This window comes from Aotus nancymaae, unplaced genomic scaffold (genome assembly GCF_030222135.1).
Source record: "Aotus nancymaae isolate 86718 unplaced genomic scaffold, 86718_ANA_hifiasm-v0.15.2.pri h1tg000004l, whole genome shotgun sequence".
Taxonomy (NCBI): domain Eukaryota; kingdom Metazoa; phylum Chordata; class Mammalia; order Primates; family Aotidae; genus Aotus; species Aotus nancymaae.
The window spans coordinates 28,733,205-28,746,670 of NW_026988415.1; the positions used below are offsets into that span (position 1 = coordinate 28,733,205).

The window sequence follows — 13,466 nt, forward strand, 5'->3', positions numbered from 1 at the left end:
TGAAGATGAAAGGATTCAATTTGCTTACAAACAAGGACCCTGAGATATCTCTGACTCCCGAACTCCCAGCAAAAGTGGGCAGCTGCTTTGCATGCCGGGATTTGTAGTCCCCGACATAGTCACTTCAAGATGGCGGAGTTGCTAATGACGCGGGAAGGAGCGGGCCCCGAGAGAGTCTGGGCCGTGAGGGGATAGGGTGGCGCAGGAACTTGGCGGGCGGGAAGTAAAAGCCAGGTGTTGAAACCTTTGCACTGGGAAAGGCCCAACTCTCGCGATATCTTGGCAGGGCCCAATGGAACTTGGGGCCCGACTTATCACGAGGGCTTTTGTTGGGGGCGGAGCGTTGACGCGAGCTGCCCGGGAGCCGTTGGTGTCTGGTGTAACGCGTTGCGGCCAAGCTGCCTTCGTGACGGACGTAGCCATGAAGGAAGAGAAGGAGCCCAGGCCCAAGGAGAAGCGAGTAACCCTGTTAACGCCCCCTGGAGCCACAGGCAGCGGTGGTGGGACTTCGGGGGACACTTCCAAGGGGGAAGATAAACAGGATCGCAACAAGGAGAAGAAAGAGGCGCTGAGCAAGGTGCCGAGTCGGCCGCTAGCTCGGGAGAGGGCGGGACGGGTCCGCGAGTGCTGGGAGGATGGCTGGGAATGGGGCTGCCCCTTTTTTCTCTCTCTTCTATCTCTTCACATGAATGGAAATCGCATCATCCTGTTTCATCCGTTCACCCGAAATGGGGAGAGCCCCTCCCGGCCAAACCCTGTAGGGGTGAGGAAAAGGGGGACTCCCTAAACGGAAAGGGTTTAGGTCAGAGCTGTGAGGTAATAATGGGAGGGGAGAGCAACGGTAAAAAGAATGAGAAACTGGCCGGGCATGGTGGCTCACGCCTGTAATCCCAGCACTTTAGGAGGCTGAGGTGGGCGGATCACCTGAGGTCGGAAGTTCGAGACAAGCCTGACTAACATGGTGAAACCCCGTCTCTACTGAAAAAAAAAAAAAAAAAAGAATGAGAAACTAAAGGTGTAACTGGGGAGAAAAATAGTGAAAGGGACATGAGGGATAGGAATTAATTAATGGAGGCGAGTTGTGCAGGGGGATTAATGGTACGGGAGGGTAGATCGAGAGCATCCTATTTTGAGAGCAATGGGTGGATTTTTAGAGTTTTGAATTCTTAAGTTGAATGGACAAGGATTTTGTTTTGAGATGTGTTGGATGTCGGAGAAAGTTGTTACTAAATCAAGATTTCGTGGCATCCACAAAGACCAGGGTTGGCTTGCTAATTTCTTGCCACTAGATCTGTGAAAAAATGGGTGATCGAAAATGATGCACAAACCTGGTAAACTGCAGGCCAGCTGTAAAGAGCAAAACCTGAGATTTCCTTGTTCCAGGCGGTTCTTATTTCCAAGGGTTTTTTTTTTTTTTAAACCGTGTTACTATTATGTGTGACTAATTCTGAGCATTGAGCTGCAGAAGAATATTTCCTCTTGGGTTTTTTTTTGTTTTTTGTTTCTTTTTTTTTTTTTTCCTCCTGGGTTTTTACAATTGATCTCAAATTTTAAAGCCCAGCTTTCTTCAGGAACTGTGATTCTTTCAGGTATGACAGAAAATTGATGTGTACTAATTTTCTTTTCCTATGCCTTTCTTAAGGTGGTAATTCGAAGATTACCTCCCACTTTGACCAAGGAGCAGCTTCAGGAACATCTTCAACCTATGCCTGAACATGATTATTTTGAGTTTTTTTCTAATGATACGAGGTAAAAAAAAAAAAAAAAAAAAAAAAAGAGGAAAGGGGTAAATGAAAAAAGGTTTCTTCCATTCTTTTTATCCTGCTGTTTTTCATTTGATTTTTGAGCTTGTCTTTAATATATGCATACTTGTAATTGGGCCAGACACCTGCAAGTACATTTACCTAATTGCTTTCCTTTCTGCAGTCTGTATCCTCATATGTATGCCAGAGCATACATCAACTTTAAAAACCAAGAGGACATTATTTTGTTCAGGGATCGCTTTGATGGTTATGTATTCCTTGACAATAAAGGTGAGTGCTGGTAACTGAAGTAAAGAGGGAGTTTCTTTGTCATTTGGATGTTTAAGACAATATGTGCATTGTGTTGTTTCCTGGGGGATAAAATGTGCAACGTTTAAATAGTCTTACACATTCGATAAGCTTATTGCAGTGTTATAAATAGACATGTTACTTTATTACCTTTCACAGCCCTCAGTTATTTTTATTAACCTACTACTTTTTTATTTCTTTTTTCTTTTTTTTTTTTTTGAGATGAGTTTTGCTCTTGTTGCCCAGTCTGGAGTGCAATGGCGCAATCTCGGCTCACTGCAATCTCCGCCTCCCGGGTTCAAGTGATTCTCCTGCCTCAGCCTCCTGAGTAGCTGGGACTACAGGCATGTGCCACTACGCCTCACTAATTTTGTATTTTTAATAGAGATGGGGTGTCTCCATGTTGATCAGGCTGGTCTCGAACTCCTGACCTCAGGTGATCCACCCGCCTTGACCTCCCAAAGTGTTGGGATTACGGACATGAGCCATCGTGCCTGGCCATAACCTACTATTTCTTTAGTTTGATCAACTGAGTGAAATTGCCACTGTTTTCTCCTCATGTGACAGATTTTTTTGCCCTGGCTTAAACCTGCTGTTTCGAGTATAGAGTTTCAGCCACAGTACTGATAAGTGACTGTTAAGCTTGTTTGATAAGTGTTAGATATTTACTTTATAGTTTGCTTCAAGGACAAACATTTACTTAATTCAGATCCATTAAGCCAACAGTTCCCAGTTGAGATACTGTTTAACATTCTCACAAAGTTGTATATAAAACATGAAACTTGATATATCTCTTACTTTGTTTTTTGTTTTTTTTGGTTTTATGGGTTTTTTTGAGATGGAGTTTCGCTCTTGTTGTCCAGGCTGGAGTGCAATGGCACGATTTCAGCGCACTGCAACCTCTGCCTCCTGAGTTCAAGCAATTCTCCTGCCTCAGCCTCCCAAGTAGCTGGGATTACAGGCATGCGCTACCACGCCCAACTAATTTTGTATTTTTAGTAGAGATGGGGCTTCACCATATTGGTCAGGCTAGTCTCAAACTTCCAACCTCAGGTGATCCGCCCACCTCAACCTTCCAAAGTGCTGGGATTACAGGCATGAGCCACCTTGCCCGGCCCTCAGTATATCTCTTACTTTACATCCAGGAAGGTCCAGTCTGTAGGGAAGACACATTTCTGCTTCAACACTCTATTATCTGCTACTTACAACATTTAGCCAGAGAATGTCTAAACTGCCATTTGCCACTTTTCTTTGGTTTGCAGTTATACGTAAATAGTGTGTCTCCTTGTTTAATTTTGGTTTCTTTCAGTATTATTTCAAAGTTTGTAAAAATTAAATCTTTGTCAAGGACTATGCCAGTAAAAATTGAAGGATTGCCACTGTTTGTCCAACTTTTATTAATCTCCCCAAGCCAGCTATTTTTCCACTCCAACTATTTTATTCCAGTAGATATTTAAATAACTAAATTCGGCCGGGCGTGGTGGCTCACGCCTATAATCCAAGCACTTTGGAGGCCAAGGCGGGCGGATCACCTGAGGTCGGGAGTTCAAGACCAGCCTGATCAACATGGTGAAACCCCGTCTTAAAAACAAAAAAACAAAAAAACAAAAAATTCTAGTTACTTAGCCTGGAAATCTGAGTTGTATTTAATTTTTTCCATTTTAAAAATCTCTTACACGTAAGTGATGAATCTTGTCAATTTATTGTTTATTTCTTAAGATGGGCTACACCCAGGCTGGAGCGTAGTGGTGCAATCATAGCCCACTACAGCCTGGAATTCCTGGGCTCAAGCAACCCTCCCACCTCAGCCTCCTGAGTAGCTGGGACTATAGACATGTGTCACCATGGCTGGCTAATCTTCCTTAAATATTTTCTTATTTTTTATTTTTTGAGACAGAGTTTTGCTCTTGTTGCCCAGGCTGGAGTGCAATGGTGCGATCTTGGCTCTCTGTAACCTCTGCTTTCTGGGTTCCAATGATTCTCCTGCCTCAGCCTCCTGAGTCGCTGGGATTACAGGCATGCGCCACCACGCCCAGCTAATTTTGTATTTTTAGTAGACACGGGGTTTCTCCATGTTGGTCAGGCTGGTCTCAAACTCCCGACCTCAGGTGATCCGTCTGCCTCAGTCTCCCAAAGCGATGAGATCACAGGCATGAGCCACCACGTCTGGCCTTTTCCTTAAATTTTTTATAGAGATGGGGTTTCGCTATGTTGCCCAGGCTGGTCTTGAACTCCTGGGCTCAAGTGATCCTCCCACCTCAGCCTCCCAAAGTGCTGGAATTACAGGTGTGAGCCCAACACCACTTATTGAAGAGACTATCCTTTTCCCATTGTGGTTTTGTTTTGTTTTGTTTTATTTTTTATCTCAGAGATGAGGTCTGCTTATTGCTTATGTTGCCCAAGCTGGATTTTATTGTGTTTTTAATATCTTGTTCATCTAGACTTATAATCACACTTTATGTCCTCATCACTTGATGCTTAGACAACCACTGTCTCTAAACTTACAGGATTTTTCATTTTTTCCATTTCTGTATAATTTCAGTCTATTATATTGCCATGAAATTAATCTTCTTGAAAATAATGATTTAAATTAAGAGTCCAAACTCTTTAACCTGGTAGTCAGGGTCCTCCATATTCTGGCCTCAATTCTGTTTCTTCAGCCTGTCTTCCACAATGTCCCTCTGTTTCCTGGTTTATCTGTTCCTTCTCAAATATATCAGTTTTTTATTTATTTATTTATTTATTTTATAAGACGGGGTTTCACCATGTTGGTCAGGCTGGTCTTGAACTCCCGACCTCAGGTGATCCGTCCGCCTTGGCCTCCAAATTGCTTGGATTACAGGTGTGAGCCACCGTGCCCAGCCAGGTTTTTGTTTTTTTGTTTTCTCCTTTTTTTTTTTCTTGAGGCAGAATCTTACTCTGTTGCCCAGGCTGCAGTGGCACAATCTTGGCTCATTGCAACCTCTGCCTCCTGGGTTCAAGCAATTCTCGTGCCTCAGCCTCCCGACTTAGCTGGCATTACAGGTGTGCACTACCACACCCAGCTAATTTTTGTACTTTTAGTAAAGATGGGTTTCGCCGCGTTGGCCAGGCTGGTCTCGAACTCCTGGCCTCAAGCAGTCCATCTGCCTCAGCCTCCCAAAGTGCTGGGATTACAGCTGTGAGCCACCGTGCCTAGCCTGATGTATCACAATTTTGAAGCTAATCTGATTCTGTACTCACTGGGATTCCCAACATCATTTTTCCTCCATGACTACTTTGCAATGCCTTCTGGTCAATTCTAGTTATTTTTTTCTGTCTTATGTCTACATGCCGATGATTTAAGGATAGGATACCTTGTTTTTTTTTTTTAAGACGGTTTCAGCATGTTGGCCAGGCTGGTCTTGAACTCCTGACCTCAGATGATCTGCCCGCCTCAGCCTCCCAAAGTGCTGAAATTAAAGGCGTGAGCTACCACGCCCGGCCAGGATACCTTGTTTTTGACATTGTTCTGTGGCAGGGTGCTTGTTAATTTTTTTCCCATTAGTCACTTGGGGTTTTTGTATTGAAATATAACTCATCTATAATAAAATTCATCTCTTAAAGTGTACAGTTCAGTGGTTTCTGGTATATTCACAAAGTAATACAACCATCAGCACTAATTCCAGAATGTTTTCATCCCTCCAAAAAGAAACCCATATGTATTAGTAGTTACCTCCCACTATCCTCTCCCTCCAGCCCCTGGCAACCACTAATCCACTCTAGGTTTCTATGATTTCCCTCTGTTTCATATAAATGTAATCATACAATATGTGGTCTTTTCTGCCTGGCTTCTTTTACTTAGCTTTATGCTTTCAAGGTCCATCCATGTTATAACATATATCATTACCTCATTCCTTTTGCATTTTTAAAATTTGTAAAATACAACATAAAATTTGCCATCTTAACCATTTTAAGTGTACAGTTCAGTAGTATCAAGGTATATTCTGGCCAGGCGCTGTGGCTCACGCCTGTGTTCCCAGCACTTTGGGAGGCCCAGGCGGGCAGATCACGAAGTCAGGAGATCAAGACCATCCCGGCCAACGTGGTGAAACTCTGTCTCTACTAAAAATACAAAAAAAATTAGCCAGGCATGGTGGTGCATGCCTGTAATCCCAGCTACTGGGGAGGCTGAGGCAAGAGAATCACTTGAACCAGGGAGTCAGAGGTTGCAGTGAGCCGAGAATGCGCCACTGCACTCCAGCCTGGATGACAGAGCGAGACTCCATCTCAAAAAATTATATATATATATTCACGCTGCTGTTGTGCAACAGTCTTGAGAACTTTTTCATCTTGCAAAACTGAAACTCTATACCCATTAAACAACTCATTTCCCTCTCTCCAGCTCTTGACAGCCACTATTATACCTTCTGTCTTTATGAGCGACTACTCTAGGTGCCATACATAGGTGGACTCATACAGTGTCTCTCTGGCTTATTTCATTTAGCATAATATCCTCAAGGTGTATTCATGTTGTAGCATGTGTCAGAATTTCTGTCGCTGTTTTTTTTTTTTTTTTTTTTTGAGAGAGTCTCGCTTTGTTGCCCAGGCTGGAGCACAGTGACTCCATCTTGGCTCACTGCAACCTCCGACTCCCAAGTAGCTGGGATTAAGGTGCTGGCCACCATGCCTGGCTTTTTTGTATTTTTAGTAGAGACAGGGTTTCACCATGTTGGCCAGACTGGTTTCAGACTCCTGACCTCAAGTGATCTGCCCACCTCAGCCTCCCAAAGTGCTAGGATTACAGGCGTGAGCCACCTCGCCCAGCCTCGTTTTTAAGACTAATATTCCATTATATGTATATACCACATTTTGTGTATCCATTCGTCTGTCAAGGGGTATTTGGGTTGCTTCCACTCTTGGCTATTGTGAACAATATTGCTATGAACACGGATGTGCAAATATATGTTTGAGTCCCTGCTCTCATTTCTTTTGGCTATATACCAAGAAGTGGAATTTCTGGGGTCATTTGATAATTCAATTTTTATTTATTTATTTTGAGATGGAGTCTCTCCCTGTCGCATGGGCTGGAATGCAGTGGCACAATCTGAGCTCACTGCATCCTTCACCTCCCGGGTACAAGGGATTCTCCTGCCTCAGCCTGCCGAGTAGGTGGGACTACAGGCGTGCACCACCACACCCTGCGAATTTTTTATATTTGTGGTAGAGACGAGGTTTCACCATGTTGGCCAGGCTGGTCGAACTCCTGACCTCAGGTAATCTGCCTGCCTTAGCCTCCCAAAGTGCTGGGATTATAGGTGTGAGCCACTGTACCCCACTGGTAATTACTTTTTTTTTTGAGATTGAGTTTTGATCTTGTTGCCCAGGCTGGAGTGCAATGGCACGATCTTGGCTCACTACAACCTCCACCTCCCAGGTTCAAGCAATTCTCCTGCCTCAGCCTCCAGAGTAGCTGGGATTACAGGTGCCCACCACCATGTCCAGCTGATTTTTTTTTCTTTTAACCACTAGACCACCAGGGATGACTTTTGTATTTTTAGTAAAGATGGGTTTCACCATGTTGGTCAGGCTGGCCCAGTAATTCTATTTTTAATGATTTGTGGAACTGCCATACTGTTGTCCGTGGCAGCTGCATCATTTTACATTCCCACGAATACATGAGTGTTCCAGTTTCTCTGCATCTTTGCCAACACTCGTTATTTTTTGCTTTTTTGATAGTAGTCCTTCTAATGGTCATGAGATGATACCTCGTTGTGGTCTTGATTTGTGTTTCCCTAATCACTAGTAATGTTGAACATATTTTTTTCATATGCTTGTTAGCTATTTGCATATTATCTTTGAAGAAATGTCTATTCAAATCTTTTGACCATTTTTTAAATTGGGTTACTTGGTTTTTTGTTGTTGAGTTATAGGAGTTCTTTATATATTCTAGATGTTACCCTTTATCAGATAATATGATTTACAAATATTTCTCTCGTTTCATGGGTTGCTGTTTCACTCTGTTGATTGTGTCTTTTGATACACAGAAGTTTTTAATTTTGATGTAGTCCAATTTATCTATTTTTTACTTTTTTTAAAATAAGAGATATACTTTATCTTTTTGTTTTATTGTGGTAAGAACACTTAACATGAAATCTACCCTGTGTATTTTTACCTTTGTTGCCTGTTCTTTTGGTGTCCTGGTTTTTTTTTTTTAATTTTTGACAAATTTTTCCCCAGCTTTATTGAGCTATAATTGACAAATATAATAATATATATTTACATTTTACTATGCAATAATTGTTTTTTCTTTTTTCTTTTTTTTACCAGGCTGGAGTGCAGTGGCGCAATCTCGGCTTACTGCAACCTCCACCTCCTGGGTTCAAGTGATTCTCCTGCCTCAGTTTCCCAAGTATCTGGGATTACAGGCATGCACCACCATGCCTGGCTAATTTTTAAATTTTATTTATTTTCATTTATTTATTTATTTTTTGAGACAGAGTCTCATTCTGTTGCCCAGGCTGAAGTGCAGTGGCACAATCTCAGTTCACTGTAATTTCTGCCTCCCGGGTTCCAAGTTATTCTCATGCCTCAGCCTCCTGAGTAGCTGGGATTACAGGCGAATGCCACCATGCCTGGCCTAATTTTTATAGTTTTTGTAGAGACAGGGTTTCACTATGTTGGCCAGGCTGGTCTCAAACTCTTGACCTCAAGTGATCCTCCCGCCTTGGCCTCCCAAAATGCTGGGATTGTAGGCATGAGCCACTGCACTCAGCCCAATGTGATAATTCTGTATACATATACATTGTGAAATGCTTACCACAATTAAGTTAATTAATATATCACCTCACGTAACACATCACCTCACATGGTTACACTTTTTAAAAATAACAGCTTTATTGATATATAATTCACATGCCTGAAATAAAGTGTACGGTTCAATGATTTTTATTATACTCATTGACTTGTGAGCCTATCGCCACTATCTAAATTTAGAACATGTTCATCACCCCTAAGGGAGACCCCACCTATTAGTTGTCACTCCTCATTTTTCTCTTCACTTCCACCCCAAACTCCAGGCAGCTACTAATCTACGTTCTGTCTCTATAGATTTGCCTGTTTTAGAGATTTCTAACCTTTTAAATGAGAATTAATTTGTAGGGTCCTTTTCACATTAAAATATCACATTTTGCCGGGCGCCGTGGCTCACACCTGTAATCCCAGCACTTTGGGAGGCCGAGGCGGGTGGATGGATCATGAGGTCAAGAGATCGAGACCATCCTGGTCAACGTGGTGAAACCCCGTCTCTACTAAAAATACAAAAAATTAGCTGGACATGGTGGTGCATGCCTGTAATCCCAGCTACTCAAGAGGCTGAGGCAGGAGAATTGCCTGAACCCAGGAGGCGGAGGTTGCGGTGAGCCGCGATCGCGCCATTGCACTCCAGTCTGGGTAACGAGCGAAACTCCGTCTCAAAAAAAAAAAAATCACATTTTAAAAGTTGAATTTAAATGAATGTTTTACTTCCCTGCCATATTATTTCACTATGTTATCAGTGAATTTGTGGCTCCTTTTGTAGTGTGTTGATTATGGTTGTACCAGTGTGCTTTATGCCTTTGGGAGACCCTCTTCAGATGACTGCCGTCAAAGGAGTCCTAGAAAGCAATGGTTTGATTCCCTTATATACACTTTTGACATTTTATTTGTTTTAGCAAGTGTGGTATTTTTTTTCTAAACAGGTCAGGAATATCCTGCTATAGTAGAATTTGCACCTTTTCAAAAAGCTGCAAAAAAGAAGACTAAGAAAAGAGATACCAAAGTCGGGACTATTGATGATGGTACAGTATAGTTCTAATTATATAATGCTATTGCCATGGGGTTTTTAAAAATAATATCTTTGGCTGTGTGTGGTGGCTCACGCCTGTAATCCCAGCACTTTGGGCGGCCGAGGCAGGTGGATCACCTGAGGTCACGAGTTCTAGACCAGCCTGGCTAACTGGTGAAATCCTGTGTCTGTTAAAAATATAAAAAAATTAGCAGTGCGTGGTGGCGCACGCCTGTAGTCCCAGCTACTTGGGAGGCTGAGGCAGGAGAATTGCTTTAACTTGGGAGGCGGGGAAGTTGCAGTGAGCTGAGATTGCACCATTGCCCTCCAGCAATGACAGAGCAAGACTCCATCTCAAAAAAGAAAAAAAAATGTTTGAGAGTTAATTAGACCCCAATATTTTAAATTAGAAAATATACAAAATAAAGTAAATGAGAACTGTTACTTGCCAGTGGAAGCTTTGTTTAATTGTTAGAATAGAGGGGGGTTTCTTGCAGAGAATTTCTGCTCTCTTTGACTAGGGCATTTCATTCTTCAACCATTGAACAATATAATGTTGATTTTTTTTTTTTTTTGACGGAGTCTCTGTCGTCCAGGCTGGAATGCAGTGGTGTGATTTCAGCTCTCTGCAAGCTCCACCTCCCGGGTTCGAACAGTTCTCTGCTTCAGCCTCCTGAGTAACTGGGATTACAGGCGTCTGCCACCGTACCCAGCTAATTTTTTATTTTTAGTAGAGATGGGGTTTGTCCATGTTGGCCAGGCTGGTCTTAAACTCCTGACCTTGTGATCCACCCGCCTCGACCCCCCAAAGTGCTAGGATTACAGGCATGAGCCACCACGCCCGGCTGTGTTGGCTATTAAGTAGCAAATCACCATATGTTTATTGATTAGAAAATAGTGGAAAAAATCAGTTTTCAGTTTAACAGCTGCTTCTTGAGGATCACCATATTTATGATTATTTATTTGACTTTTGGTTTCCATTATATTTATAAAGAGGAAGGTTTGAACTGTCATGGGAAAATTTCCATACTCAGGTAACTTTATATAAAGTAGCTGAAGTTGTCACTCCTATTTTCTGGTCTTTGAATATACAGTTAGCTACACACATAGTAATTAGGTTGAACAGAAATAGAAGAACTATGGCTAGGCGTGGTGGCTCACACCTGTAATCCCAACACTTTGGGAGGCCCAGGTGGGTGGATCAGCTGAGGTCAGGAGTTCAAGACCAGCCTGGCCAACATGGTGAAACCCCGTCTCTACTAAAAATACAAAAATTACCTGGGCGTGGTGGCGGGCATCTGTAATCCCAGCTGCTTGGGAGGCTGAGGCAGGAGAATTACTTGAACCCACAAGGTGAAAGTTGCAGTGAGCCAAGACTGTGCCACTGCACTCCAGCCTGGACAACAAGGGCAAAACTCCATCTCAAAAAAAAACAAAAACAAGAAAGAAAGTAATACAAGAACTGAAAAACTAAAATAATTGCCATTTAAGGTACACTGGCTTCAGATTCTGAGACCTCTGTAATGTTATCTTAGATAGCTGTTACACAACTCTTTATATTGGATTAGGACTTAGGCCCATATTTTATATCGGATTGATACTTAAGAATCATCTAGTTTTATTTCCATCATTTGTTACTATTACAGGTGTTTTATAAAACACAGTAAAGACTCAATAACACATAGCTGTGATATTGATTTTATCACAGATTTAGATCTGGAAGACTTGATCATGTGACACATAGAAACAAGCAATACAGTGACTCAGATGTGTCACCCTTTCTGATGTCAGAGGTCTAGGAGAGAACTGTAGGAATTACCATCACATCTAATGCCACATGTAGGGCTTTTCCCTAATTTATCTTTTTGGAACACCTGACTTAGTTTAGTAGGACAGTAACTTTTAGAAGCAAACTATGTAATACCCCTAGTGGTTCAATGCATGGTGTCTCATTTTTCCTGACCTCCATGTCATACCAGATTCCCATAGTGAGTATCAGTAATAGGAGTTCTGAGAGCGAGTGACCAATTAAGCTCTAAATAGTCTACCTTGTGGGTATGGTTTGGGTTTTTAATTTTCCATGAAGTAGAAAATTATCTTCTTTGATAATTAAGTATCCTAGATAATGTCTCCTTTTTTGTTTAAAGTCTATATTTTCTGTTTCCTTAAATGATTATTTAGATCCAGAATATAGAAAGTTTTTGGAAAGTTATGCCACGGATAATGAGAAAATGACATCTACTCCAGAGACACTGCTAGAGGAAATAGAAGCAAAAAATAGAGAATTAATCGGTAAGTGGGCAAAAGGAGTTAGAGTAACAGCCTTTTCATCACAGTACCTAAGTCTGTCTCCTACCTCCATCAGTTGCTAGCTGTGTGACTTTGGGGAAGTCACTAGCTTCTCTGAGACTGTTATTGTAAAATGCAGATGGTAATACCTGCCTCACAGGATTATGAGAATGCATTAATAAGGTGGGAAAAATTCTTCGACCTATTTATTGTCACACAAATGTAATATAAATACAAAAAGTGTGATGACTGATAAGGAACGTTTAGACATTGGTTAGCCTTTGAAGGTTAATTGGTATTTCCTATAAGAAGTTCATATTCCTAAAAAAATTTTGACCTGAAAATACCAAAAAATGAAATTAGCAGAATTGAAAACTACTTGAGGAATTCTAGCTTGGATGTTCATTCTTAGTAGGAGGCTGTCACTACTGTATCAGTAGCTCTAAACATGAGCATAATCTTTGACCCAGGATTTCCACTCAGGAATTTATTCTAAGGAATATGTGTTTTTGTTTTTTTGCTTTCTCTCTTTCCGTGTGTGTGTGTGTGTGTGTGTGTGTTTGTGTGTGTGTATGTGTATTTGAGATGCAGTCTTGCTCTGTCACCCAGACTGGAGTGCAGTGGTGCAATCTTGGCTCACTGCAACCTCTGCCTCCAGGGTTTAGGTGATTCTGCCGCAGCTTCCTGAGTAGTTGGAATTACAGGTGCCTGCCACCACGCCCAGCTAATTTTTTATTTTTAGTAGAGCTGTGGTTTCACCATGTTGGCCATGCTGGTCTCGAACTCCTGACCTCAAGTGATCCATCCACCTTGGCCTCCCAAAGTGCTGGGGTTACAGGCATGAGCCACTGTGCCTGGTCAGGTATATATGTTTTAAAAGATGGCTATAAGGCTACTAGTTTATTCAGAATGTTGAAAATGAAAAATATTCTTTGAAAACTTGACTTTTTTCTTTTTTGAGACAGAGTCTCGTTCTGTTGCCCAGGCTGGGGTGCAGTGGCACAATCTCGGCTCACTGCAACCTTTGCCTTCCAGGTTCAAACGATTCTCCTGCCTCAGCCTCCCCAGTAGCTGGGACTACAGGCATGCACCATCACGCCCAGCTAATTTTTGTATTTTTAGTAGAGATGGGGTTTCACCATGTTGGCCAGGCTGGTCTCGAACTCCTGACCTTGTGATCCACCCGCCTCAAACTCCCAAAGTGCTAGGATTACAGGTGTGAACCACTGCACCCGGCCCAAAACTTAACTTTTATTAATAGATGCATAGTGTAAGCCCATTTCTGGTAACTTTCTTAAAATGAATTCCTGGAAGTGGAATTATGGGGTCAAAAGGATTTGATA

The 13,466-nt window shown here is 42.1% G+C and overlaps 1 protein-coding gene across 4 annotated transcripts in view; it reads left to right on the forward strand.

The window, feature by feature from the left end:
• Positions 1 to 355: 355 nt before the first annotated feature.
• Positions 356 to 13,466, forward strand: part of UPF3B (UPF3B regulator of nonsense mediated mRNA decay) — a 32,981-nt gene continuing 19,870 nt past the window's right edge. The window contains exons 1-5 of one of the 4 annotated variants that reach the window (XM_064361474.1): positions 356 to 577; positions 1,643 to 1,749; positions 1,927 to 2,033; positions 9,749 to 9,847; positions 12,016 to 12,126. In XM_064361474.1, coding sequence (XP_064217544.1) covers positions 422 to 577; positions 1,643 to 1,749; positions 1,927 to 2,033; positions 9,749 to 9,847; positions 12,016 to 12,126 — 580 coding nt within the window. In that variant the 5' untranslated portion in view covers positions 356 to 421. The remainder of the gene's footprint in view (positions 578 to 1,642; positions 1,750 to 1,926; positions 2,034 to 9,748; positions 9,848 to 12,015; positions 12,127 to 13,466) is intronic. The other 3 variants (XM_012475721.3, XM_064361475.1, XM_012475729.3) reach the window with 3 other exon arrangements.